We start from the raw sequence: 25,168 nt of genomic DNA, 5'->3' as shown, positions 1-25,168 counted from the left end.
GACCCTGGCCTGGTCTCCATTGGGAAGGGCAACTTTCTGTAACTGTGTGTGTGTGTGTATTTGACCTTAACTTTTGTTCGAGTGCTGTCCATCAAAAAAACCTGATCACACTTGGACCAATGTTATTGAATGAAGACTCTGAGTTGTCGCAGCATGCACAATTTGCTCCAAGAATCGGATGGCACTCGGCTATTCAAGTCTATGGGTCCATGAAAAAACCGGACCACACTCGGATGACATCCAATTGTGGTCAGATTTTGACAAACTGACATAACGGAGGTGGAAAAACTTTTTTTTATACTATTCTCCACCCCCGAGACAAACAGATCCCACTCTGATCATAGCCTTAACTGAGCCTTCATATATCAGGGACTGGAGCTATAGCATTTAAACCGGCAACATGCGAATTTCGGATGAATAGACATTACAGAGTACCATCCCTTTTAATGGTACTTAATAAATAAAGATTTGTCCTGTTCAGTGCCTGGGAAAGCCGGGAATAGGTTGATCTATGGGGTACATTGTAAAAGGCCTGTAGAGAGGTTCAGTGGTCAGAGGTTACTGGTTTGTGTCTCTTTTGCTTTCCAACAAAAGCCGGTATTTTCCCATTCCTTCTCCCAGCAGAAGCTGTATACTTTCATCAGCAATTAATCTGACTGACGGCCTATTGTTCGAATGTCACATCCCCATAAAATCCTAACAATATAAAATTTATCATGTCGTGTAAAAACCAACCTCAGGTTCATCCTGTATTTTGATAAACAAAACTTCCCGAAAGTTGTAACTAGCTACAGGTATTACTAACTGCTATATAATGAAGCTATAGCATGAGTCATGTGGATCATAGAAACTACCAGTGATGACACATATATATATTAAATGCCTTCATCTCTATAGTACTTAGTGACATATGAATGTTTGGAGATACCATAAAATCTCTACAATGTCACCAGTAGGAAGTGCTGCTGATGAACCTGTGCACATAGTCATATGGGGAACTTCGCTCCTATAAACAAATCATACCTTTACTCCTTATACAAAAAATATGTATAGGAATCCAGCTCACCCACACCTGACCTCACCGTGCCTCAGACTCGGATCCGGCCCTGCCCCGGCCACACAGCAATGATGATCATACAAAAAATATCACTTTTAAATCCTATAGGTTTGTTAGGGTGCTCAGTGCACCCTTGTAGCTGAGCAGCTTCAATGCACCATTGCGCCCCATGGATTTGGACACTGCCAGCCGCTCACTCTGGTGATGGACAGCATTACCCAGAGCCAAGCACTGTCTCAGGAGAAAGCTGGCACCTTTGTTTCTAGACTGAAGCATATGTCCACCCTCTAATTTAGGAACTACGTCAATCAGTGAACGCAGCACCAACTTTCCATCTCTGGGCAATGCTGACTATCAGCAGAGCCTTAGGTCAGGTATTCAAATACAGGGTGCTGAAAAGTACACTGAGCCACGACAAGGGTGCATACAACACCTTAATTATCAAATAGGAAAAAAAAATGCATGCTTTTGCTCAACAGAAGGGAGAGATTTATACAATAAAGGTAGGCTTTGTATAGCGTAGGTCCACTATGTGCCTATTGCTACTTTCAAATTGTGTTTTGGGCGTCACAGACTCCTCTTAATTAGGATCTATTCTATACTGATACTGCTATTAGTCTGCATTTAGTGTAGAGAGCTGCTAGAGTAGGGATGGTGTATTAGAGTCTTGAAGGCAGGGATCTAGCCTTTCAGACCTTACTGCTGCTGCTGCTGCGTACAACTAACAGTCCTTTTCAGTGCTAATTTAAATAGATTCTATTCTCTAAAGGGGGCTTTACATGCAGCGATATTGCTAGCGATATCGCTGGTGAAAGCACCCGCTCCCGTCGGTTGTGCGTCACGGGCAAATCGCTGCCCGTGGCGCACAGTGTCGTTAGGAGCCATCACACGGACTTACCTGCCTAGCGACGTCGCTGTGGCCGGCGAACCGCCTACTTTCTAAGGGGGCGGTTCGTGCGGCGTCACAGCGACGTCACTAAGCCGTCGTCCAACAGAAGCGGAGGGGCAGAGATGAGCCGCCGTAACATGCCGCCCACCTCCTTCCTTCCTCATTGCCGGCGGCCACCGGTAAGCTGTATTTCGTCGTTCCCGAGGTGTCACATGTAGCGATGTGTGCTGCCTCGGGAACGACGAACAACCTGCGTCCTCAACAATCAACAATTTTTTGAAAATGAATGACGTGTCAACGATCAACGATAAGGTAAGTATTTTTGATCGTTAACGGACATTCGTTGTTGTCACACGCAACGACGTCGCTAACGATGCTGGATGTGCGTCATGGAATCCGTGACCCCGGAGATATATCGTTAGCTATGTCATTGCGTGTAACGGGGCCTTAAAAATACTGCTCTTAGTCTGCAATTAGTGTAGGGTTAGCTTCTGGAGAAGGGATAGTGTATTAGAGGCATGTAGGCATGGGATCTAGCCTTACAGAACTTGCTACTACAGCGTATAAGGCTATGTGCGCACGTGTGCGCTCTGCACCGCACCGAAAATGCGCGCTTCAGAGCGCAGCTGAAAAGCTGCGTTCTGAAGCGCATGGTGCCGGCACATTCGTGCGCTCTGCATGCTGCCTCTCCCTATAGACAGCATGCAGAACGCATGAAAGAAGTGACATGTCACTTCTTAGAACGCAGCGATTCGGCAAGCAGCCGAATCGCTGCGTTCTAACATGCCACGTGCGCACAACCCCTGCACAATCTCCATAGATTGTGCAGGGGACGCAGGACGCATGCAGTTACGCTGCGGTGCAGAACGCAGCGTAACTGCATGTAATACGCACACGTGCGCACATACCCTAACCAATAGTTCTTTTCAGTGCTAATTTAAATAGATTCTATTCTCTAATAATACTGCTATTAGTCTGAAATTAGTGTAGGGTTAGCTTCTGGAGAAGGGATAGTGTATTAGAGGCATGTAGGTAGTGATTCTAACCTTACAGACATTCCTGCAGCTGCTTGAAAAATATATTCTATTTTCTAATAATACCGCTCTTACCTGAATTTAGTGTAGGGCAAGCTGCTGGATAATGGATAGTGTATTAGAGGCATGTAGGCAGGGATTCTAGGCTTACAGTCCTTGGTGCTGCCACCACATATAACCAACAGTCATTTTCAGGGCTAATTTAAATACATTCTATTCTTTAATAATACCAATCTTAGCTGGGTACATAATTTTAAATGCTCAAGATGTGTGGTAAGGGGACGTGGAAATGAACGTCCCACTGATGAGGGTGCATGCAGAGGCTTGTCCAAGCCTGAATGGGAGAAAAACTGCAGTATTTGCTGCCAGACCAGTTTTTAGCTGATCGATGGGGGTGTCAGTTGTTGGTCGCTCACAGATCTTATAGTTCAGTCTTGGACAACCCCTTTAATGTAGCCCCAGGTGATTTAGTACATAGCTGAGCTGCAATTCTGCTTTGCAAAAGGCTCTAATTCTGAGGTCATGATGACCCTGCACTGACAAAACATCCCGGCTTCACTTGAGGGAATTCCATACAATCAAGTTGTGATTGTGAATTAAGGGTGTCTTCATGTTGTTTTGCATGACTTCAGTAAGAACTGTTGATACACAAGTATTATTTTAATTTAAAGCACCACTCCAGTCCTTTGGGTTTTTTTCAGAGCCGGGTGCTTTTAACTTAAAATTTCTGACCCTACTCTTAGGCTATGTGTGCACTTTGCTGTTTTACAAGCTTTTCCAACTGCAGCGTTTTCATGCCAAAATGCTTGCGTTATGCTTTTCAAGCAAAGTCAATGGGAAATGGGGATTTCTTGTGCGCACAATGCTGTTCAAAACGCTGCGTTTAATTTGCATAAATTTGGGCAAAAACTCAGCGTTTAAAGATGCAGCATATGCATATCAATTGTTTTTGCCATTTTGGCTGCGTTTCCCATCCATTCAATTTAATACAAAACTGCAGCGTTTCTAAAAGCACCGGAAAAGCACTAAAAACTCATGAAAAACGCAATGTGCGCATAGGCTACTTTCTTTGGATGCTTTTTGAACTGCAACTACCTCGACGCAAAGTGCGCACATAGCCTTATACTCACCCTCCGGCGTCTTCACCTTTTACTGATCCGACAAAGCCATATTGTGACCACAACTTCTGACTGTCCGAAAGTCAGAAGTTATATCAAAAGTTCTCAATGCGAATCTATGAGAGCAAAAAGAAGGCCAGAACAAGGCTATCATAGACTTGTATTGAGTTGTGACCTCGGATAGTCTCCATGAAACACTGGAGTCGCTGGCTGGCAAGTCACAGACTGCCAACAATGGACAGATAGCAGACATTGATAGCAGCGGAAGGTTACGGAGCGTGAGTGATTGAGGGAAGAGGACTTAAATTTAAATCACCACTCCAGAGATAAAATAGAAAAAAAAACACTGGAGTGGTGCTTTAATACACAGGGGAATTGTACTTAAAATTAAAGAGTTAGTTTTCAAATTACAAATTGAAAGGTGAAATGTAAAGGGTATTCCCATCTTAGGCATGTATGCAGGGCCGTATTTGCCATTAGGCACTTGAGGGCACGTGCCTAGGGCGGCGCCTTCCAGGGGGGCGGCGCCCAAACCAAAATTTAAAAAAAAAAAAAAAAAAAATTTTTTTTAAATCTTCCTCCCTCCCTCCTCCAAACTCTTTATTAAATCCGGCGCCTTTTTGGAGGAGGGAGGGAGCGCACAGTCATTTATAGTCGCGTCTATAACACGCGAATATAAATGACACTGTGAGCGTGCCGGCACTTACTTCCGGGGTCAGAGGAGCTGTAATCAGCTCCCCGCCCCGACGTGCTGCCGTGCGCTCACTGTGCAGAGGTCACAGGAGCGTGAGGCCGCGCAGAGGAGGACGGGAGCCGCCGCCGAAGATGGAGTTGCCGCCGGAGATGGAGCCGCCGCCGGAGATGGAACCGCCGCCGAGCAAGATGTCAGATGCCGCCGCCGCCGCCACCGCCACCGTGGAGAACGGGAGATGCAGCCTGGAGCAGGTAAGCGCTTTACAGCCGAAGACAGCGCTGAACAAGCAACCCGGGGGGGGGGCGCAACATGGAGGATGGGGGGATGGAACATGATATGGGGGCGCAACATGGAGGATGGGGGGGATGGAACATGATATGGGGGCGCAACATGGAGGATGGGGGGGATGGAACATGATATGGGGGCGCAACATGGAGGATGGGGGGGATGGAACATGATATGGGGGCGCAACATGGAGGATGGGGGGATGGAACATGATATGGGGGCGCAACATGGAGGATGAGGGCATGGAACATGATATGGGGGCGCAACATGGAGGATGGGATGCAGCATGATGTGGGGGTGCAACATGGAGGATGGAGGGGGATGCAGCATGATGTGGGGGCGCAACATGGAGGATGGAGGGGATGCAGCATGATGTGGGGGTGCAACATGGAGGCCGGGGGGGGGGATGCCGCATGATATGGGGGCGCAACATGGAGGATGGGGGATGGAACATGATATGGGGGCGCAACATGGAGGATGGGGGAATGGAACATGATATGGGGGCGCAACATGGAGGATGGGGGGATGGAACATGATATGGGGGCGCAACATGGAGGATGGGGGGGATGGAACATGATATGGGGAATAACGTTTGGAACACCATTCTAAGTCTGAACTGGGTGCAAAAACCTAAAAAAACATCACTATGGGGAGATAAGGTATGCAACACCAGTGACTATGTAAGGGGAATACATGAAATAGCAGAAACTGCTGTGTGAATACTGACTTGAAAAATCCAATAGCTACATGTAAGAGTGAAAATGTGAAAAATGGAACCTGCATTACTGCCATGAACATATGAATAAAGATTTTGTTTAAAAGAACTGAGAGTCCTCAGTGGTTGATACCTTTTAATGGCTAACTGAAAAGTAGTTTTTCGTTTGTGAACCCTCCCCACACACCTATTGCCAATCCATATCATACGTATATATAGCCTGGGTCTCAGCTTCCCATACACGGTAAGTTTTTTAACTGCATGAGAGGACACACACAAGCTAGGGACCCCAACGTAGAGAAATACTTTGGCGTAGTGTTGGGGCTCTATTGCATTGATCAATTCAGTAGCTAAATTTCTCTTTATTCATATGTTCATGGCAGTAATGCAGATTCCATTTTTCACATTTTCACTCTTACATGTAGCTATTGGATTTTTCATGTCAGTATTCACACAGCAGTTTCTGCTATTTCATGTATTCCCCTTACATAGTCACTGGTGTTGCATACCTTATCTCCCCATAGGAACATGATATGGGGGCGCAACATGGAGGATGGGGGGGATGGAACATGATGTGGGGCACAACATGGAGGATGAAGGGGATGGAACATGATGTGGGGGCGCAACATGGAGAATGGGGGGGATGCAGCATGATGTGGGGGCGCAACATGGAGGATGGGAGGGGGATGCAGCATGATGTGGGGGTGCAACATGGAGGATGGGGGGATGGAACATGATATGGGGGCGCAACATGGAGGATGGGGGGATGGAACATGATATGGGGGCGCAACATGGAGGATGGGGGGGATGGAACATGATATGGGGCGCAACATGGAGGATGGGGGGATGGAACATGATATGGGGCGCAACATGGAGGATGGGGGGGATGGAACATGATGTGGGGGCGCAACATGGAGGATGGGGGGGGATGCAGCATGATGTGGGGGCGCAACATGGAGGATGGGGGGATGGAACATGATATGGGGGTGCAACATGGAGGATGGGGGGGATGGAACATGATATGGGGGCGCAACATGGAGGATGGGGGGATGGAACATGATATGGGGCGCAACATGGAGGATGGGGGGGATGGAACATGATGTGGGGGCGCAACATGGAGGATGGGGGGGGATGCAGCATGATCTGGGGGCGCAACATGGAGGATGGGGGGGGATGCAGCATGATGTGGGGGTGCAACATGGAGGATGGGGGGGGAAGCAGCATGATGTGGGGGCGCAACATGGAGGATGTGGGGATGGAACATGATGTGGGGGCGCAACATGGAGGATGGGGGGGATGCAGCATGATGTGGGGGTGCAACATGGAGGCTGGGGGGGGATGCCGCATGATATGGGGGCGCAACATGGGGGATGGAACATGATGTGGGGGCGCAGCGTGGAGGATGGGGGGGATGCCGCATGATGTGGGGGCGCAACATGGAGGATGTGGGGGCGCAACATGGAGGATGGGGGGGATGAAGCATGATGTGGGGCGCAACATGGAGGATGGGGGGGATGAAGCATGATGTGGGGGCGCAGCATGGAGGATGGGGGGGATGAAGCATGATGTGGGGGCGCAGCATGGAGGATGGGGGCGATGAAGCATGATGTGGGGGCGCAGCATGGAGGATGGGGGGGATGAAGCATGATGTGGGGGCGCAACATGGAGGATGGGGGGATGAAGCATGATGTGGGGGCGCAACATGGGGATGGAGCATGATGTGGGGGCGCAGCATGGGGGATGGAGCAGAATGGGAAAATGAGGGAGGGTGGTGGACAGTATAGCAAATGGGAGTTACAGTATGGAGAATGAGAGGCATGGTATGGAGAATGGGGTAGCATGGGGGGGCATGGTATGGAGAATGGGGTAGCATGGGGGGGGGCATGGTATGGAGAATGGGGTAGCATGGGGGGGGGGGCATGGTATGGAGAATGAGAGGCATGGTATGGAGAATGGGGTAGCACTGGGGGAGGCATGGTATGGAGAATGGGAAAGCATGGGGGGTGCTCGGTATGGAAGGGGAACCATGGTGGGCTTGGTATGGAGGGGGCTTGATATGGAGAAGGGGCAGCATGGGGAGCGCTCAGTTAGGAGCCTGGAAGGGCTCGGTATACAGAATGCGAAGCATAAGGCTCATTATAGAGTGGGGACATCATGAGGGGGACAGTGAAGTGGGGGCTGCATGGAGAGGTGGGGACAGTGGAGGTCATAGTTCATAAGTGAGGAAGGTCTGGAGGGTATAATTCAGTGGTGAGGACAGTGGGGGGTTTTCATTTGAGGGGGCAGTGTAGTGGAAATGTTATAGGAGAGAATGTGGAGGCTGTATACTGTAAGTGACATGGTGTGGGGTCATTCTTTGTGCTGTGAGCTCAGTGATGGGCAATTATTTATTCTTGGGCACAGTCTTGGGCTTACTTAGGGTGGTTACTCTTTAGTGAGGAGAATTATGAGTCTGTCACCAGGTTTTTGCCACCTAATTTGAGAGCAGCATAATGTAGGGGCAGAGATCCTGATTCCAGTGTTGTCACTTACTGGGCTGCTTAGTGTAGTTTTGATAACATCACTGTTTAATCAGCAGTAGTTATCATTACAGGACTACTTGGTGTGCTGCAGGTAGTCCAGCATATTCATGAGCTCTGTATAACTGCGAGATCTGCAGCAGAGAAAACGACAGCAAACAGCTCAGTAAGTGACACATCGCTGGAATCAGGGGCTCTGTCTCTACATTATGCTGCTCTCAGATGGGGGAGCAAAACCTGGTGACAGATTCCCTATACGGGCACCATTGCAGTATGTGCTGCAGCAGACCAGACAAGAGGGGAGTCTTGGGAGACGCAGGACAATGTGTTGCTAAGATCGATGACATTTTACTTTTACTCCCAAAATGGCAATTAATCTGCAGACACATTTATATAGGGGACGTCGCTCTGGCATGTACAGTTTTACCTTAATATTATATATATGCAAACTGTTCTGTCCCCCCTGGTGCGGCCGATGTCTTGGTGCAGATGTGCACCGTCCTATTTGCATATTAAAGACAGTCCCTCGTCCTTAGGTGAGTCAGTGCTGTTTAAAATCACTTAGCATTTCTGCACGTGTCCTGACACTGGAGGAGCAGAGTAGCACTCCAAGTGTCCGCGTGGGTGCGCCTGCAATGTGACTGCAGTGTCCGCGTGGGTGCGCCTGCAATGTGACTGCAGTGTCCGCGTGGGTGCGCCTGCAATGTGACTGCAGTGTCCGCGTGGGTGCGCCTGCAATGTGACTGCAGTGTCCGCGTGGGTGCGCCTGCAATGTGACTGCAGTGTCCGCGTGGGTGCGCCTGCAATGTGACTGCAGTGTCCGCGTGGGTGCGCCTGCAATGTGACTGCAGTGTCCGCGTGGGTGCGCCTGCAATGTGACTCCAGTGTCCGCGTGGGTGCGCCTGCAATGTGATGCAGTGTCCGCGTGGGTGCGCCTGCAATGTGATGCAGTGTCCGCGTGGGTGCGCCTGCAATGTGACTGCAGTGTCCGCGTGGGTGCGCCTGCAATGTGACTGCAGTGTCCGCGTGGGTGCGCCTGCAATGTGACTGCAGTGTCCGCGTGGGTGCGCCTGCAATGTGACTGCAGTGTCCGCGTGGGTGCGCCTGCAATGTGACTGCAGTGTCCGCGTGGGTGCGCCTGCAATGTGACTGCAGTGTCCGCGTGGGTGCGCCTGCAATGTGACTGCAGTGTCCGCGTGGGTGCGCCTGCAATGTGACTGCAGTGTCCGCGTGGGTGCGCCTGCAATGTGACTGCAGTGTCCGCGTGGGTGCGCCTGCAATGTGATGCAGGTACGTTCTGACACCTGGTTGCTGCCTGTATTTGACTGCCGATTCAATGAGGAAGGTTGTTGAAGTGAGCAGACAGCACATCACAGCTCCGTGTGCCCCTCCTCACTGTGCTCCTTCTGTGTTGTGTGCACACCCGCACTGACGCTTGGTGTGTGCCGCTGTGCTCCTCCTGTGTTGTGTGCACACCCGCACTGACGCTTGGAGTGTGCCGCTGTGCTCCTCCTGTGTTGTGTGCACACCCGCACTGACGCTTGGAGTGTGCCGCAGTGTTGGGTGCGGTGCAGACAGGAGATCTGGTGTTACGGTGCTCACTCTCACCAATGGATCACTATTAATCAAGACACAGGCCTGGCTAGTATTTTCCTATATTAGGTGGTATCGGTGCACCAGGCTTAGGCCGCGCAGAAATGTCCTCATTTTCATATCAAATGTGGCTTTTTCAGTGAACATTAAAGGGAACCTGTTACACCCTTTTTCAATTCTAAACTGCCCCCCCTCTTGTTAATGACGCAACGTACGTGATGCACATTTTCTGACTAACAAGACAATGGAGCAGTTTAATATTAAAGGTCGTGACCAGTTCCTTTTAAGCTGACCTATATGGGTGGGTTTATTTCTCCACAGATCATGTCCCCCATATAAATATTTCTGCAGTCTAGGTGTCATTTTGGGGTGACAGGTTCCCTTTAAGTCAGCTTAAAAATCATCTCACCTGACGAATGAAAGTTTTGCTCGTGCATCGGGTGATGGACACTGTTTAGATAAATCAGGTTCCCATCTTTGGCTGCAGTGTGAATGCTGCTTTTAAAGGGGTTTTCTCACATTGGGAACTTGCTCCCTATCCTTGGGATGGGGAATAACTTTCCAATCGCTGGGGGTCCGACTACCGTGGCCCCGAGTGTTTCCCAGAACCAGAACATGCAGACAGAATGGATTCCGGGAGTAAAATTTCATAGTCCTGTCTCCTGAGCTGTGCACTTAAGAGGTCTTTTGAGCAATTGGTGGGGGTCTCAAGTCCCACCCCATGATGCCCCTTCTCCCTACTGAGCCCACCTCTGCCCTACTAATCTCCTCAGAATTAATGGACCTAAACCTATAAGATCTCGTCCAAAAGTTAAGTCTACTGCCTGGGACTAATCAGTATTGTGGTTCTTATATGGTCCACAGTCTAATGATGGCTGGTAACAACTACCAGCATCTCCTTACCATTGTTAAGGACATACTGAGAGTTGTACGTTAATGCAATACATAGATGTATATGGGTCTAACCTGACACTGCACTTGATTGCTGTGTGAATTTGGCATTGTATTCCTGTACTGATGGTGGTTTTGGCGATGTATTGTCTTCAGGGTGGGTTTGGTGATGTGTTATTGTGTTTAGGGTGGTTTTGATGATATTACTGTATTGACAGTAGTTCTGTTGATGTATTACTGTACTAACTGTGGTTTTGGTTACGTATTATAGTATGTAGTGTGGTTTTAGTTATGTATTACTGTACTGATGGTGGTTCTGGTGATAGTCATGTGGCTGTTGTAATCTTTACCTTATCAGTCTTGATCCTAAAACATAGGGTCAGCGTGCTGGACTAAAAATACAGCTATCTGCATGTCTGTCAGCCGAATAAGTAATAGACTAAAGCCCCCATACACTATAGTCTGATTTTTAGGCCGGCAGCTATCTTGCTCGGCTCTCCCATATACAGGAGCACTCATTCTGCCAATTGTTTCTGTGGTCTTTATTAGAGCCGCTGCTGGACATCTCCGACAGCAGCTTATCATTTAGAGGATAATAGGATCTACACTCCGTCATTGGACATGCTGGATCCTTATTCCCCTGACAATCAGAATTGAGAACCCCTGTTCACATTGGGCTATCAGCAGAACCTGTCGATATTGGCGGGTTTAGACAACTTTAGGTTAATGTGTATGGAGGTCTTAACTACTATCTGAAGGCTCTGGGCTCTATCAGGGAATGTGCACACGTCTTGTAGATGTCTGTGAACCCCCGGAATTATTCAGACAGAAAACACTTTAGGACAGTCATCATTTTATCCTGAAGCAAATATTTATTTTTTTTGCTGTGGCTTCTTGGTTGTTTTTTCCAACATCTTTTAGCTACTGGATTTTACTTATTTTTTTAAATGAAGTAGTAAGCGGCATCCAAGCAGCAGCCGCCATATAATGGACCGGTCACAACTAGTAAGCGGCATCCAAGCAGCAGGCGCCATATAATGGACCGGTCACAACTAGTAAGCGGCATCCAAGCAGCAGGCGCCATATAATGGACCGGTCACAACTAGTAAGCGGCATCCAAGCAGCAGGCGCCATATAATGGCCGCTCACAACTAGTAAGCGGCATCCAAGCAGCAGGCGCCATATAATGGCCGGTCACAACTAGTAAGCGGCATCCAAGCAGCAGGCGCCATATAATGGACCGGTCACAACTAGTAAGCGGCATCCAAGCAGCAGGCGCCATATAATGGCCGGTCACAACTAGTAAGCGGCATCCAAGCAGCAGGCGCCATATAATGGACCGGTCACAACTAGTAAGCGGCATCCAAGCAGCAGGCGCCATATAATGGACCGGTCACAACTAGTAAGCGGCATCCAAGCAGCAGGCGCCATATAATGGCCGGTCACAACTAGTAAGCGGCATCCAAGCAGCAGGCGCCATATAATGGACCGGTCACAACTAGTAAGCGGCATCCAAGCAGCAGGCGCCATATAATGGACCGGTCACAACTAGTAAGCGGCATCCAAGCAGCAGGCGCCATATAATGGCCGGTCACAACTAGTAAGCGGCATCCAAGCAGCAGGCGCCATATAATGGACCGGTCACTGTCAGCCGCTTCATGTCTGAGGAAACCTGACGCGCTTAAAAAAACTCCAAAGACTGAACATATGGACAGCAAGTCGTTTTACATTGCAGTGTATGAGTTCATTTCTTTAATATTTAGAGTTTGGGTTTTTTGGGCGGGTTATAGGGCGGATCTGTCTGGAAAAAAAAAAAAAAGCTGTGTGCATATAACCGTAATCTGACTGATCAGAAGGGGGCGCCACCACTGACAGTGCCTAGGGCAGCAAAAACCCCAAATACGGCCCTGCATGTATGGTATACCCAAGGCATAGTCATTTATCAATACAGATAAACAGATAATAAACATGCAGTGACAAGCAAAAGGGTAACAATGTTTTGAACATTTGACTTTCAGGCTCCATATCTCACTATCCACTACAGCCTTCAGAGTGAGACAACCTTCATTTTATAGACAATCATCTTGGCTATCACATAGATAAATGTTACTTGCAACTATTTAGCATATGACTTGTCATGTCACTGCATTGTTGCTGTTTTGCTCCTGCATTGTTACTGTTTGAATTTTTTTTTCTTCCCGTATACTATAAATTAAAACCTGTTTTCACATTCCCTAATAGCTCAGTGGGTTATTAGGTTGATTCCCATGTGAAAGGTCACTGGTTTGAATCAAGGAGCAGCCTTGGAGATTTCCCAAGAAAAGAGAAACAGAATTAACCAACTCATCGATTGTGATCTCTTGGCCAAGAAAAATTGACAAACTGCATCATGTGAAGAGAAGACAGTTGGAAGAATATGAAATGAAGTCCATCCATCCATTCAAAAGCCAAGAGGTGACTTTCAGGCAAAATATTAGGAGTCAACAAGTCGGCTCATCACAAGGTCTATCAGTTCTGGAGCGACAAGAAGGCAGTGGAGGTAGCTCGTATACTTCATAATAGTGAGATCACAGACGTCCATGCAAGTACATTACATAAGTCTGGAATGATGAAAAGGTGAAGACACCTCGACTTCTATATCATCATAAGAAGTGTTGGTTCGAGTTTGCAAAGAAGTACGAAAAATGGACAGTAGAAGATTGGAAACCAATGATTTGGAGATATGAGACAGAAGTCAATATACCGGGCTTTGATTGGTGCAAATGGGTCTGTAAGGAACAAGGGGAAAAGGAGCTAACGGATCGAGAAATTGAAGGAACTGTCAAGTTCAGTGGATTAAGCCTGATGATATGCGTTTTTTTCACAGTCAAAGGCATTGAATACATGACCTGGATCGATGTTGGTCTCAATGCTGAGCTATATGTGAGCATCCTTCAAGACAAGTTATTTCATACACTCGAGCACTATGGGTATGAAAAGGAAGACATAATGTTCTATCAGGACAATGACCTGAAGCATACAGCGAGATTGGCAAAGAATTGGTTTAATCACAATGAAGTAGAGGTGCTGGATTGGCCCCGACAATCCGCAGACCTCAACCCAATCAAACACTTTTGGGTAGAGTTTAAGAAAAAGCTATACACAATACCCAAGTGAGCCAACCTGTATGCACCAACATTGAGCATGTGTAGAAGAGACCTGTGGTTAGATTTCGGTCGAGGCATTCTTGAATCTGATGGCGAGCATCCCCAAAAAGTTTCAGACACTGTTGAAAGCCAAGTTGGACTTACAAAATACTAACAAAATAACCATGCCTGATGAAGAGACCTGAGTAGTCTGGAAAGCTTGCAATTATTACCATCTTTTCAGTTAGCCATTAAAAGGTATCAACCACTGAGGACTCTCAGTTCTTTTAAACAATTTTTAACAAAATAATAAAAATTTAAATTTAGATTTTCAGGAGCAAAACAGTAACAATGCAGTGACATGACAAGAATCTGCACAACACATCACATGGTAAATAGTTGCAAGTCAAGTTTATGTATGACATAGCCAAGATGATTGTCTATAAAATGAAAGAAGTCTCAAACTCAAAGCTTTGCTGGATGATGGTGAGATATGGAGCCTGATGGTTAAAAGTTCAAAACATTGTTACCCTTTTCCTTGTCACTGTATTATTATGGACACATTTACTTACTGTAATAGATGCCAAAATAATGTCTTCTGTATAGGCAAGAATAGCCTGATGAATAATCTAATTTAGAGGCATCCTGCTCAGGATATATCAGTCTGTAAACAATGTATAATTCTACCAAGACCTAAGATTGAAAATTCTTCTATATCTCTAACAATTGTGATGTCTTCGGAACCTTTGTTTACTTTTTTATGTAACATTAATATATTTAAATAGACATAGCATGCTCTTTGCAGGGGTTATTCCACCATTAAATATGATATTAATTGCATTCATAATATAAAAGTAGAATTATTATAATGTGCACGTTCATAAAATGAGTGGAGTGGTGGACACTCATGCTCATTCACGCTCCCCACAGCCAGTTCTCTGGATAGTGATCCACTATTCACTAAACAGCAGCCATAAGAAAGGCTTTCTGCTCTGCTTGTCAGGAAGGAAGCTGAGTGTCACACGAGTGACAACGGAAAATATGGTGCACAATGCGGCACACAACAAGGGCTACACTGGCGACACTTTAATAACGGTGGGCCTAGCGCTAGTGAGGGGGAAGATGGGACACCTCCTTCACTCACCTGCAGCTGTGGCCTACACTCCTAGCCAGTCCTTATACAGGTTCTACACCTGTCGCTAAACAGGATAGCTGAGACTGTGGCGGACCCTGGCTAGTGAGCTGGCAAGTGAAGGACACTAGCCCCACCGCTGCACTACTACAACAGCAGGGAAATGAAAGACAGACAGGGGAAAGACAACAACAGACAGCTGAAGCCAAAAACAGATAAGGAATAACGTTTGGAACACCATTCTAAGTCTGAACTGGGTGCAAAAACCTAAAAAAAATCACTATATGGAGATAAGGTATGCACACCAGTCACTATGCAAGGGGAATACATGTAATGGCAGAAACTGCTGTGTGAATACTGACATGAAAAATCCAATAGCTATATGTAAGAGTGAAAATGTGAAAAATGGAATCTGCATTACTGCCATGAACATATGAATCAAGAGAAATTTAGCTACTGAATTGATCAATGCAATAGAGCCCCAACACTACGCCAAAGTATTTCTCTACGTTGGGGTCCCTAGCTTGTGTGTGTCCTCTCATGCAGTTAAAAAACTTACCGTGTATGGGAAGCTGAGACCCAGGCTATATACGTATTATGTGGATTGGCAATAGGTGCGAGTGGGGTGGGTTCACAAACGAAATTCTACTAACAATAAGGAATAACGTTTGGAACACCATTCTAAGTCTGTTCTTCAGACTTAGAATGGTGTTCCAAACGTTATTCCTTATTTGTTAGTAGTTTTTCGTTTGTGAACCCTCCCCATACACACCTATTGCCAATCCACATAATACGTATAAATAGCCTGGGTCTCAGCTTCCCATACACGGTAAGTTTTTTCTGCTATTTCATGTATTCCCCTTGCATAGTCACTGGTGTGCATACCTTATCTCCATATAGTGAAGCCAACAACAGGACTGTAGCCTACACAGAAACTTGCAGAGATGGCTCCACCAGCTCCTCCTATCTCCTGGTCAAGCATCCAAATGAATGTGAGAATAACCGGCACCCTCTACTGGGAGCAGAGGGTATATATATAGGCACTGGGAGTGGTCCAAACTGGAAACACTTGGGAAGGTAATGAGAATGCTTGATGGCAAGGAATACTGACATTAACCCTCTCCTTCCTCCTTCCCAAAGGAAAGGGAATACATTTAATCTGCTGAGTCTCAAGGCAAAGAGACTGTGGCCCAGAACCTGTCACTAGTATCTACAATAGAGAGACTATTGTGACACAGAGCCCCTGCAGTAACAGGATTGCATAGCATGGTTATATTGCAGTAAGAAAAGCCTATATTTTCAGCTGCCAGGTGGGGAAGGAGACTGATTCTGCCCAGAGACAGCCCCCAGAATAACAGATTATGACAAGCACCAAGGTCAACACAGGAGAAAAAATACTGAAAGAAAAAAAAAAATATATGATTGAGAGAATAAAAAAAAGAAAAACACTTTGAATATTCTTCCAGGATCCATCAAGCTTCTGTTCACCAAACCACTATAATTACAACAGAAATCCTGATAAAAATACTGTTATAGACAAAAGTTAAATAATATCCGTAATTGGAGTCAGTAGAATTACATACAGTAATACAAGCCTAAGAGACATGAAAATAGAAAATAAAATTGGCTTGTATATCACAATCTAATATATAAAGCTGAGTGTATGTATGTATGTATGTATGTATGTATGTATGCGCGTGTGTGTATGTCCGCTAAAAGAATCCGTACCGTTGTATTTACAATCATGAGATTTTGCACAGACACCTCACTTGACGCAGGGAACGTCATAGACTATGTTTTGAGGGAAAATTTTAACCCTGCGCTTTACAGTTATTTGCTAAAAAACCTGCTTACATTAAAGTCAATGGAGCTGGGAGCTACAGGTTGCTATAGGCAACAAAGGAGATTCTTAGTATAAAGAGCTTATGTGTCAGTTAATATGAGTTCAGTGGACAGAGACAGACAAAGAGAAACAGAGATAGACAAAGACACAAAGACAGACAGACAGAGACACAGACAGAGAGACAGAAATAGAGAAACAGAGTGAGAGACAAACAGACAGAGACAGACAAGGACAGACAGACAAGGACAGACAGAGTGACAGAGACAGACAGACAGACAGAGAGACAGAGATAGACAGAGAAACAGAGACAGAGAGAGACACAGAGAGACAAAGAGATAGACAGACAGACAGACAGAGACAGACACAAACAGACAGAGAGACAGAGACAGACAGACATGGTTTAGACAGAGACAGAGAGAAAAAGAGACAGACAGAGATGGAGACAGACAGGGAGAGAGGAAGAGTGAGAGAGTGGGAGAGAGATAGAAAGACACTTAGTTACTATCCCGGCCAACGCCAGGTACTACAGCTAGTAAAGTATATAAAGTATATGTATCTAATATATTGTATACCCACATCTACTGTGGGGTCATTTATAGAAAAGTCACCCACCCATGACATCCATCTGAATGTTGTATTTCATGTTCTCATCCTCTAAATTGATCTCTGTAATTTGAGTGGATGCAATGACCACACCACTGTCCTTATCTGAACTGTTTTTCTTTCATAGTTGACTTTTATATTGTTTAATGAGCCTTTTATCTGCTCATATCATACAAGAGAAATATAGCACTGTATGCACAGTTCCCTACAAATGTATGAGGATCAGTCCCAAACACTTGTCTCATAGTTGATTTAGGCACAACAATGCGGACAGCTTTCTCAGGCTAATACCAGTAACAATGGAGATACAATAGATCCATTCAAATTACATATTGAATTTCAAAATCAATAGGTAAATCCCTATTGTACCGAATACATGGCCCTCAATGAAGGCAAAAATCTGAAATGTTGAATCATCAGGCTTGTGTTCCTGTGGCCAAACAAGTCTCCTCTTCTTGTTTATAGTCCTCAGTAGTGTCTTCTTTGCAGATAAAAGCCTGTTTATCATAGTCTCCTCTGAATAGTTGATGTTGGGATATTTGCTACTTGATGTCTGTGCATCATTAAGAGGGCTGTTATCTGAAGTGCTATCAATTTGTGGTTTCAGAGGTTGGCAACTCTTATGAACTTATCCTCTGCAGCATAGCTAATTCTTGGTCTTTCATTCTTGGGGTGGTCCTCAGGAGATCCATTTTCATCATAGAGATAGATGGTATTCGTGACTACACGAGGAAACCTTAGTTTCTTGGACTTTTTTGGACTGACTTACTCTGAAGTCTTAAATTATTGATGGCCTGTAGATTCTCTTTACATAGTTGAATGGTTCTTCGACTGTCTTCCAACATTTGCTGTGCAAAACAAATATTTGCAAAGGCTGGTGATTCCACGTAAGAGCTCTTATTGAGGGATACCGGTTTATTGATAGCCATTCCAGGTACATTTTATTAAGCTGCTTGAGATAATGCAAAAGTGGTTTCAAAGTAAAAGGGAGTATTTTGAGGAATCTAATGTTTATTCCATTATTTTGTTTCATATGTGTTGTTTTAATCTTTGCTTCCATATGTATTCCTTTGTGCTTTTGCTGCCTTCAAACTGAATCTACAATGTGCACATTCCAATAAGAACAAGGGAAACCATTGCAGGGAGGTGGTGGTGGGGTTAATGTTATGTATGTGAATGTGGATATATAGATAATATTTTATTGAGTACATGATCTTCCTACTCTAGGACTTGCCCTTCTGACCTTTATTATTACGAGGTCATAATTTAAATGACAATGGTAAGTTAATTAGTTATGGTTTCTTCCTATAAAATCCAATCCATCTAGTACAAAGTGCAAGCACAGGTGAGAACAGACAACTTTTGTGAATGGAAAGGCATCAGCATTGCCTCTCAACTGCCAACCATTAGGGTGCTATGACATGGGCTGAAGATAGCCCAAACAACCATTAGACGGTGTAATCGTTCAGCCTTTAAACTTGCCACATAATATAATAACTAAACTCTTCTTTGTCATTGATTGTATCTTTTATGCGAGCATAAAATAGAGTTGGTCGACAACATGTTCCCATGTGTAAATGGGGGATGTGATGGCGACAAAAGTAAACATGAGTGGGGGGGGCGATTGTTTTTGTGAACCACCTCATGATCATTGATTCAGTAAAGTGACAATGAACAAGGGTTGATTGCTATCCTACTTTGCCTATCAGCGCTCATTACAATTTTTCTTCTCGCTTGAATTGTTATTTAAGATTATACCTGGGTTCACACACAACGACAACGACGTCGCTGTTACGTCACCATTTCCTGTGACATAACAGCGACCATAGATGATCGCTAGAAAGCTGTCAAACATGTAATTTTAAGCAGCGACGGAGCAGCGATCATAGCGATCGACCTCGACGGTCGTTGTGCGGTGCCACACGTGTCGCTATGCGACGACTCAGACCTTGATAGAGGCGTGGTGTTTACCCCTAGACATGTTTTGCGTTGCCTCTTTTCACGCCCCTCTGTTCCGATTGGTGATCACTACAGCGCCTTTGTGTTGCCTTTTTTCACGCCCCTCTATTCCGATTGGTGATCACTACAGCGGCGCCTGATTGGGTGACCGTGCGAAACAAAGGAAGACGCAGTAGTGCTTTCATTCATTCTATTTCATTTCATTCAGATCCACAAAGAACGACGCACTAGTGACACCAGACAGAGAATCTACTACGTGGAACAAAGAATGGAACTTAAAGAATTAAATCACTGTAACGCCTTCGGCAAGGTACCCAATCGGAACGCTGTTGTAACCACCAATCGGAGTCGTGGGGGCGTTGCAAAATACACCGCAAAAACACGCCCTTGTCCTGCCTTCAGTTCTACGTCACTGCCTTCAGCGTCGTCGCGACCGTCGCTGCTGCGGTGTCAAACACAAGGATGCTGAGCTTATCATCATGGCGATCAAAAAATGACCTGGAACATTCAGGAGCGAGCAGCAATTTCGCAGCAGGGGTCTGATCGTTGTTATGTGTCACACACAGCGACGTCGCTGTTGAGGTCGTTGCTATATCACAGAAAATGGCGACTTAGCAGCGATGTCGTTGTCACTGTGTGTGACACCACCTTAAGGCTGCGTTGTAATCTTTACACACATCTTAATACCAACTTTTGACAGCATGGTAGACCTTTCTGTTAATGAAGCCTCATGTTCAGTGTGACTTGCAGGTCTGATTACAGGTGTATATATTTCGTAAAAGTCTTTAGGGCATAACCAGAAAATGTCCCTCAATAAGCTAGGCGTTGTGGCTGCATTGTATGTGCAAAGTAACAATTCAATGTTTCCCTGTAGGAATAACGCTAGCCAGGGGCCATGCATAAATATAATGGGGCCCAATAGCAGAAGTTCTAACTGCCCCCCACCAAAAAAAAAAAAATAAAATGGAAAAAAAAAGAATAAATAATAATAACATTAATTTTAGGCTGGGTCAGATAAGAACATATCTCACAATTTTCTGTCCCTTACAAAGTAATTTATTTTTTATTGATGCCCCTAGATTCCCTTTTCACTGCAGCCACAAAGTATGAATGCAACAAACGTGCCTCACAAACGCTGTATATGATACCCCACAGTGAATCCTCCCCATGCACAGTTTGATGATCTTCCTGTACCCACCCTCAAGTTCCCCAACAAAGTATGGTTATCCCAACACAGTACGATCCACAACTGTGACCCCCACAGGCAGTATAATGGGTCTATATACAGTATAATGGCCCACAACACAGCCGTCAAATCGCTCTTCATAATATATAAAGGTCCATCATAGCTGTCCAAATATTCTAGTGGCCCCCATATAGGTCTCCAAATAATATAATGGTCTCCACATAGCCCTACAAATATTATCATAGCCCCCATACAGCCTTACATATAGTATAATTGACACTACATATTCCTCCATATAGTATAATGCATCCCCCCTAGTCCTCCATATAATATACTGTACCCTCATAGTCTTACATATATTATAATGACCCTCATAGTCCTCCATATAATATAATGCAATTCCTCTAGTACTTTAAATAGTATAATGCCCATAGTCATCCATATATTACAATGTACCCTCCATGTATTATAATGCACCCTTATAGTCCTCTATTTATTATAATGCACACCCCATAGTCCTCCATATATTGTAATGCACACCCCATAGTCCTCCAAATAGTATAATTCACCCCCATACTACTCAATATATTATAACGCACCCCCATAATCCTACAAATAGTATAATGCCCCTCCCGTAGTCCTCCATATATTATAATGTACCCCCGTAGTCCTACAAATAGTATAATGTACTCCCTCCACATAGTCCTCAATATATTATAATGTACCCCCCAGAGCACTCCAAATAGTATAATATACACCCCATAGTCCTCCACCAGTGTACTCACTGATTAAAAAAAAAAAAAAATACTCACCTCACCTCTCTTTTTTACGCCACTGCTCTAGTCTCTGCGCCTCTGAGCACAGCAGATGTGCAGTAGTCACGTCATTGTGACATCTATGTTGAGACGTCAGAGCGCAGACACAGCGGGAGAATGATGGAGGAAGGAGCGTCAGCGGAGCGCTGCCTCTTTCATCATTGCTTTTAAGGCTATGTGCCCACGTAGCGTATTTCCATGCAGTTACGCTGCGTTCTGCACCGCAGCGTAACTGCATGTGTCCTGCGTCCCCTGCACAATCTACGAAGATTGTGCCTAATCTATGCCCACGTGGCGTATTAGAACACAGCGCTTCAGCTGCTGCCAAAGCGCTGCGTTCTAAAAAGCAACATGTCACTTCTTTCATGCGCTTTGGATGCAGCGCCCGCTCTGTCTATGGGAGAGACTGCATCCAGAGCGCATGAAATCGGCTTTTCATTACAGACTGTTTCTGCAGCGATTTGAAGCGCACGTGTGCTGTTCAAATCACTGCAGAAATGTCTGCAGGGACAGAACGCAACGTGCACACATAGCCTAACTGTATCGGCCTTCGCAATGCTGATAACGTTGAAAGTTTGATGCCTGGCATAAAGGAGATGGCTGTTACAAACTAAGAGGATTTTACAAGGTAAATGTGACTTGCTACTTACAAAAACAGTGCCCCACCTGGAAACTGGAAGTGTGTGGAATTGCATTTGAAGTCCATATAGTCAGTGGAGCAGAAATCATAGAAAAAGGTTATGTAGATAAGTAGTGTGAATTTCAGAAGAAAGCAGCCATGATTTTGAAATCCTAGGCAACGCCTTTAAGGAGAAGATACAACTATTAACTATGGTGGCCATAGACCTAAAGACTATAAAGTTGAGTAATCACAGCTCCTCTTATAATATAGAAATTCACACTCATCGCCAATTTGGTAAAAAAAAAAGTGAAAACCTTCTGCCTCTTTTCACAAAAGTTATGAGGACCAAGAAGTCTTTACCAAGTAAGGTTTTGTTTGAAATTTTGGAAACTATATATGAGCGGGCTAATACATTTCTTTAATAGCTAATTGAGCTATATTTAATTGGAGCAATGGCCATGTTCAGTATGTGTGGTCATCTATCTACTCTAATTATTGCCAGCGCTACAGTATAAATCTACTCATGAGTAATTGTCATACTAGGTACGGGGAAGTACCAAGCGCATGGCAAAAGGGAAGGGAAGCCCTGTGTCTAGGGAAGGGGGAGATGGTGACCCCTGACCAAATGACCAAAACTACTGCTGGTCCCTGGGCTCCCTCACCACCCTAGGTAGCACACCTATGCATCGAGCCAGATACCTGACCCTAGGTATCCCTAATGCTGGGCCCTACACAGCTAATGGATGGGATGATCTCTTTGTCAACCCCACTAAACAACTATAGAAGACACAAGGGGGACATAAGGGGGAAAAAAGCATGACCTACTTATCACTAGGTGACTTAGGTGGACTAGAGGACTAGAGGAGTACAAGCCACCTGCTTGCAACCTTAACTTGAAGGAACTGAAAATATCACCAGCACAGTACAAAGCATGAAGGGGTATTTAAACACCAACGGAATACTGATAATCAACAGCTGAGTGGAAGTTGAGCTCCTGCTAGGTCCAAAAAGGAGAGAGATGAATCCAGCAGGAAAGCTACCTATACCAATGAATACTGACAGCAGGAACAATAGAAAGTCAGGGAGCATTTTGCGCAGCCAAACACTGTGACCTTTGATGGCCAGAAACCACGACCCGTGAGAGTAATATGGTCCAAACGCACGATGGATCTTCCTGTCAATGGAAGAATATTATCAGATTGTCTGTTTTGCTCTTTACAAGCCTTAGGGGCACAGTAAAGAGAATGCTGCTGTGTGGGATGAGCTATCTGTCCAGCTTTGTGGTCACACATACAGTACATGCTGTGCTGCCATATTCCGTGCCATATTTGACACAAAGTAAACTACGTGGACACAACTTGATGGACATGTGAGCTAAAGAGCGGTTCTCAAAATGACATCTGTTTGAAGAAAAAGTCAAAAAAAGTAATGTTGATTCTTCACTTAGTGGTCCTAAATCTGGGGGCTAAAAGTCAGCAACAAGACCACAGAAGCTGAAACCCCTATGGGTCCTTACACCTTTTCCCACTTGTAAAATCTATGACTAAGCGGCTCTCCTAGCTCTGCAAGGAGACCCACCTAGGCTACGGGCTGTCTGATTTTGGAACATACCCAGAATGAAGAAACTCCCAAAAAACATGCTTTCATCTTGTTAAACGAGTTGACTGTATCGAAAAAGATCTTAATCTGAAATTCTATTATGAATAGTTACTTGTTATATTGTCATACGTGACTGTGCAAGTATTAAGATGACGGAACCATCTCGGTTAGTAATGTCTGATTATAGTAATGGTGTCCAATCTGGGGTCCTCGAGCTGTCGTAAAACCACATCTCCCAAGATGCCTAGACCCGCCGGTTGTGAACCACAGGTGTATGGAGTTCTGATTTAGAACCTAACCTTCATAAATGGTGACACCAGGGTTTTGACCTCATAAACATTTATAGAGCCAGACTGAGGTGCCTCCGGTGTCCTTTTTTAGATCATTCCCATGAATTCCTTCTTGAATTGAATGCACATTGTATAACATGTGCAGAAGGTAATACTACAATGCTTTACATTGGTAGGACATGCCGTAATCTGCAGAACATAACACAAGTAATGCACACCTGTCGCACCATTGTCCCTCAAGATTAGCTCCTCCATAGTGGCTTCTAGATGGCTAATTTTTTCTTCTATCTTTCCTGAGAACTGCAACACCCTACATTACTACATGAATTACACACCAGACGACTCTTGCCTACCTGCTTTTCTTATCCTTTATAAGCCCAAACCCCAATATCTGCCATATACTGCCCTAAAAATGCCCAAAAAGTCCACCAGTAGACCTACATCCATATATTAACCTTCTACTTGCTACGCTAAAATTTGCCTAATCATTGATCAATCCTCCCCCTTCTAAACATGTAACCCTACATATGCCGCACATCTGTAGAAATTACCTATTCGCTATTGGAATTTTTATAACAGTCCATACCTGAGACAGCAAGATAGGGCCTCGGCTCATCATGGTGCACAGAAATGCTTCTGCACTGTGACTGGGGCGTGAGAAGTTTTAGAGGTAACAACCCAAATTGTGTCAAAGGAAGAGAATGGAAAGTGTATCATCCCGTGTCGTCACCAGACCTGTTGATGCACCTCCGCCCTGAAGAATGTTAACTCTTTAACTGTCCAAATTGACAAAAAAAAGAAGAATGACAAAATGATGTGCCAATATTATTATTATTCTAACATTATGAGACGTAACAGGGAGGGCACAGCTCTACAGACTCTCCAGGTCTGAAATGGAAAACTGAAAAATGATGGTAATTAAAAGAACTTTCCTAAATGTGTCATCATAGTCCACTACTTTGTGTAACAATTTCTAATGACACGGAGGAGTCACCGGGGAGCACCATGTCTGCTGGGAGCTGCAGTTTTACAACAGTCGGAAATCTGCAGATTACTGGTTAAGTACAATAAATCTGCTTTGGTTTACGAGGTTTAAAGGGAACCTGTCACCAGAATTTTCGCTATTAAACTAAAAGAATCCCCTTCTGCAGCTCCTGGGCTGCATTCTAGAAAGGTTCCTCTTGCTACTGGCCCCCCTT

At 45.1% G+C, this 25,168-nt stretch overlaps 1 protein-coding gene across 1 annotated transcript in view; it reads right to left on the bottom strand.

Annotated features, from left to right (window-relative positions):
• PKP3 (plakophilin 3) overlaps nt 1-24,651 on the bottom strand; it is a 123,212-nt gene extending 98,561 nt beyond the window's left edge. Inside the window, exon 1 of the mRNA XM_075326962.1 lies at nt 24,556-24,651. Coding sequence (XP_075183077.1) covers nt 24,556-24,588 — 33 coding nt within the window. The 5' untranslated portion in view covers nt 24,589-24,651. The remainder of the gene's footprint in view (nt 1-24,555) is intronic.
• Nucleotides 24,652-25,168: the final 517 nt, after the last annotated feature.

The sequence above is a fragment of the Anomaloglossus baeobatrachus genome, chromosome 10 (genome assembly GCF_048569485.1).
Source record: "Anomaloglossus baeobatrachus isolate aAnoBae1 chromosome 10, aAnoBae1.hap1, whole genome shotgun sequence".
NCBI lineage: Eukaryota > Metazoa > Chordata > Amphibia > Anura > Aromobatidae > Anomaloglossus > Anomaloglossus baeobatrachus.
The sequence above is the reverse complement of the archived record's forward strand: the minus strand, read 5'-3'. Positions and strand labels throughout refer to the sequence as shown.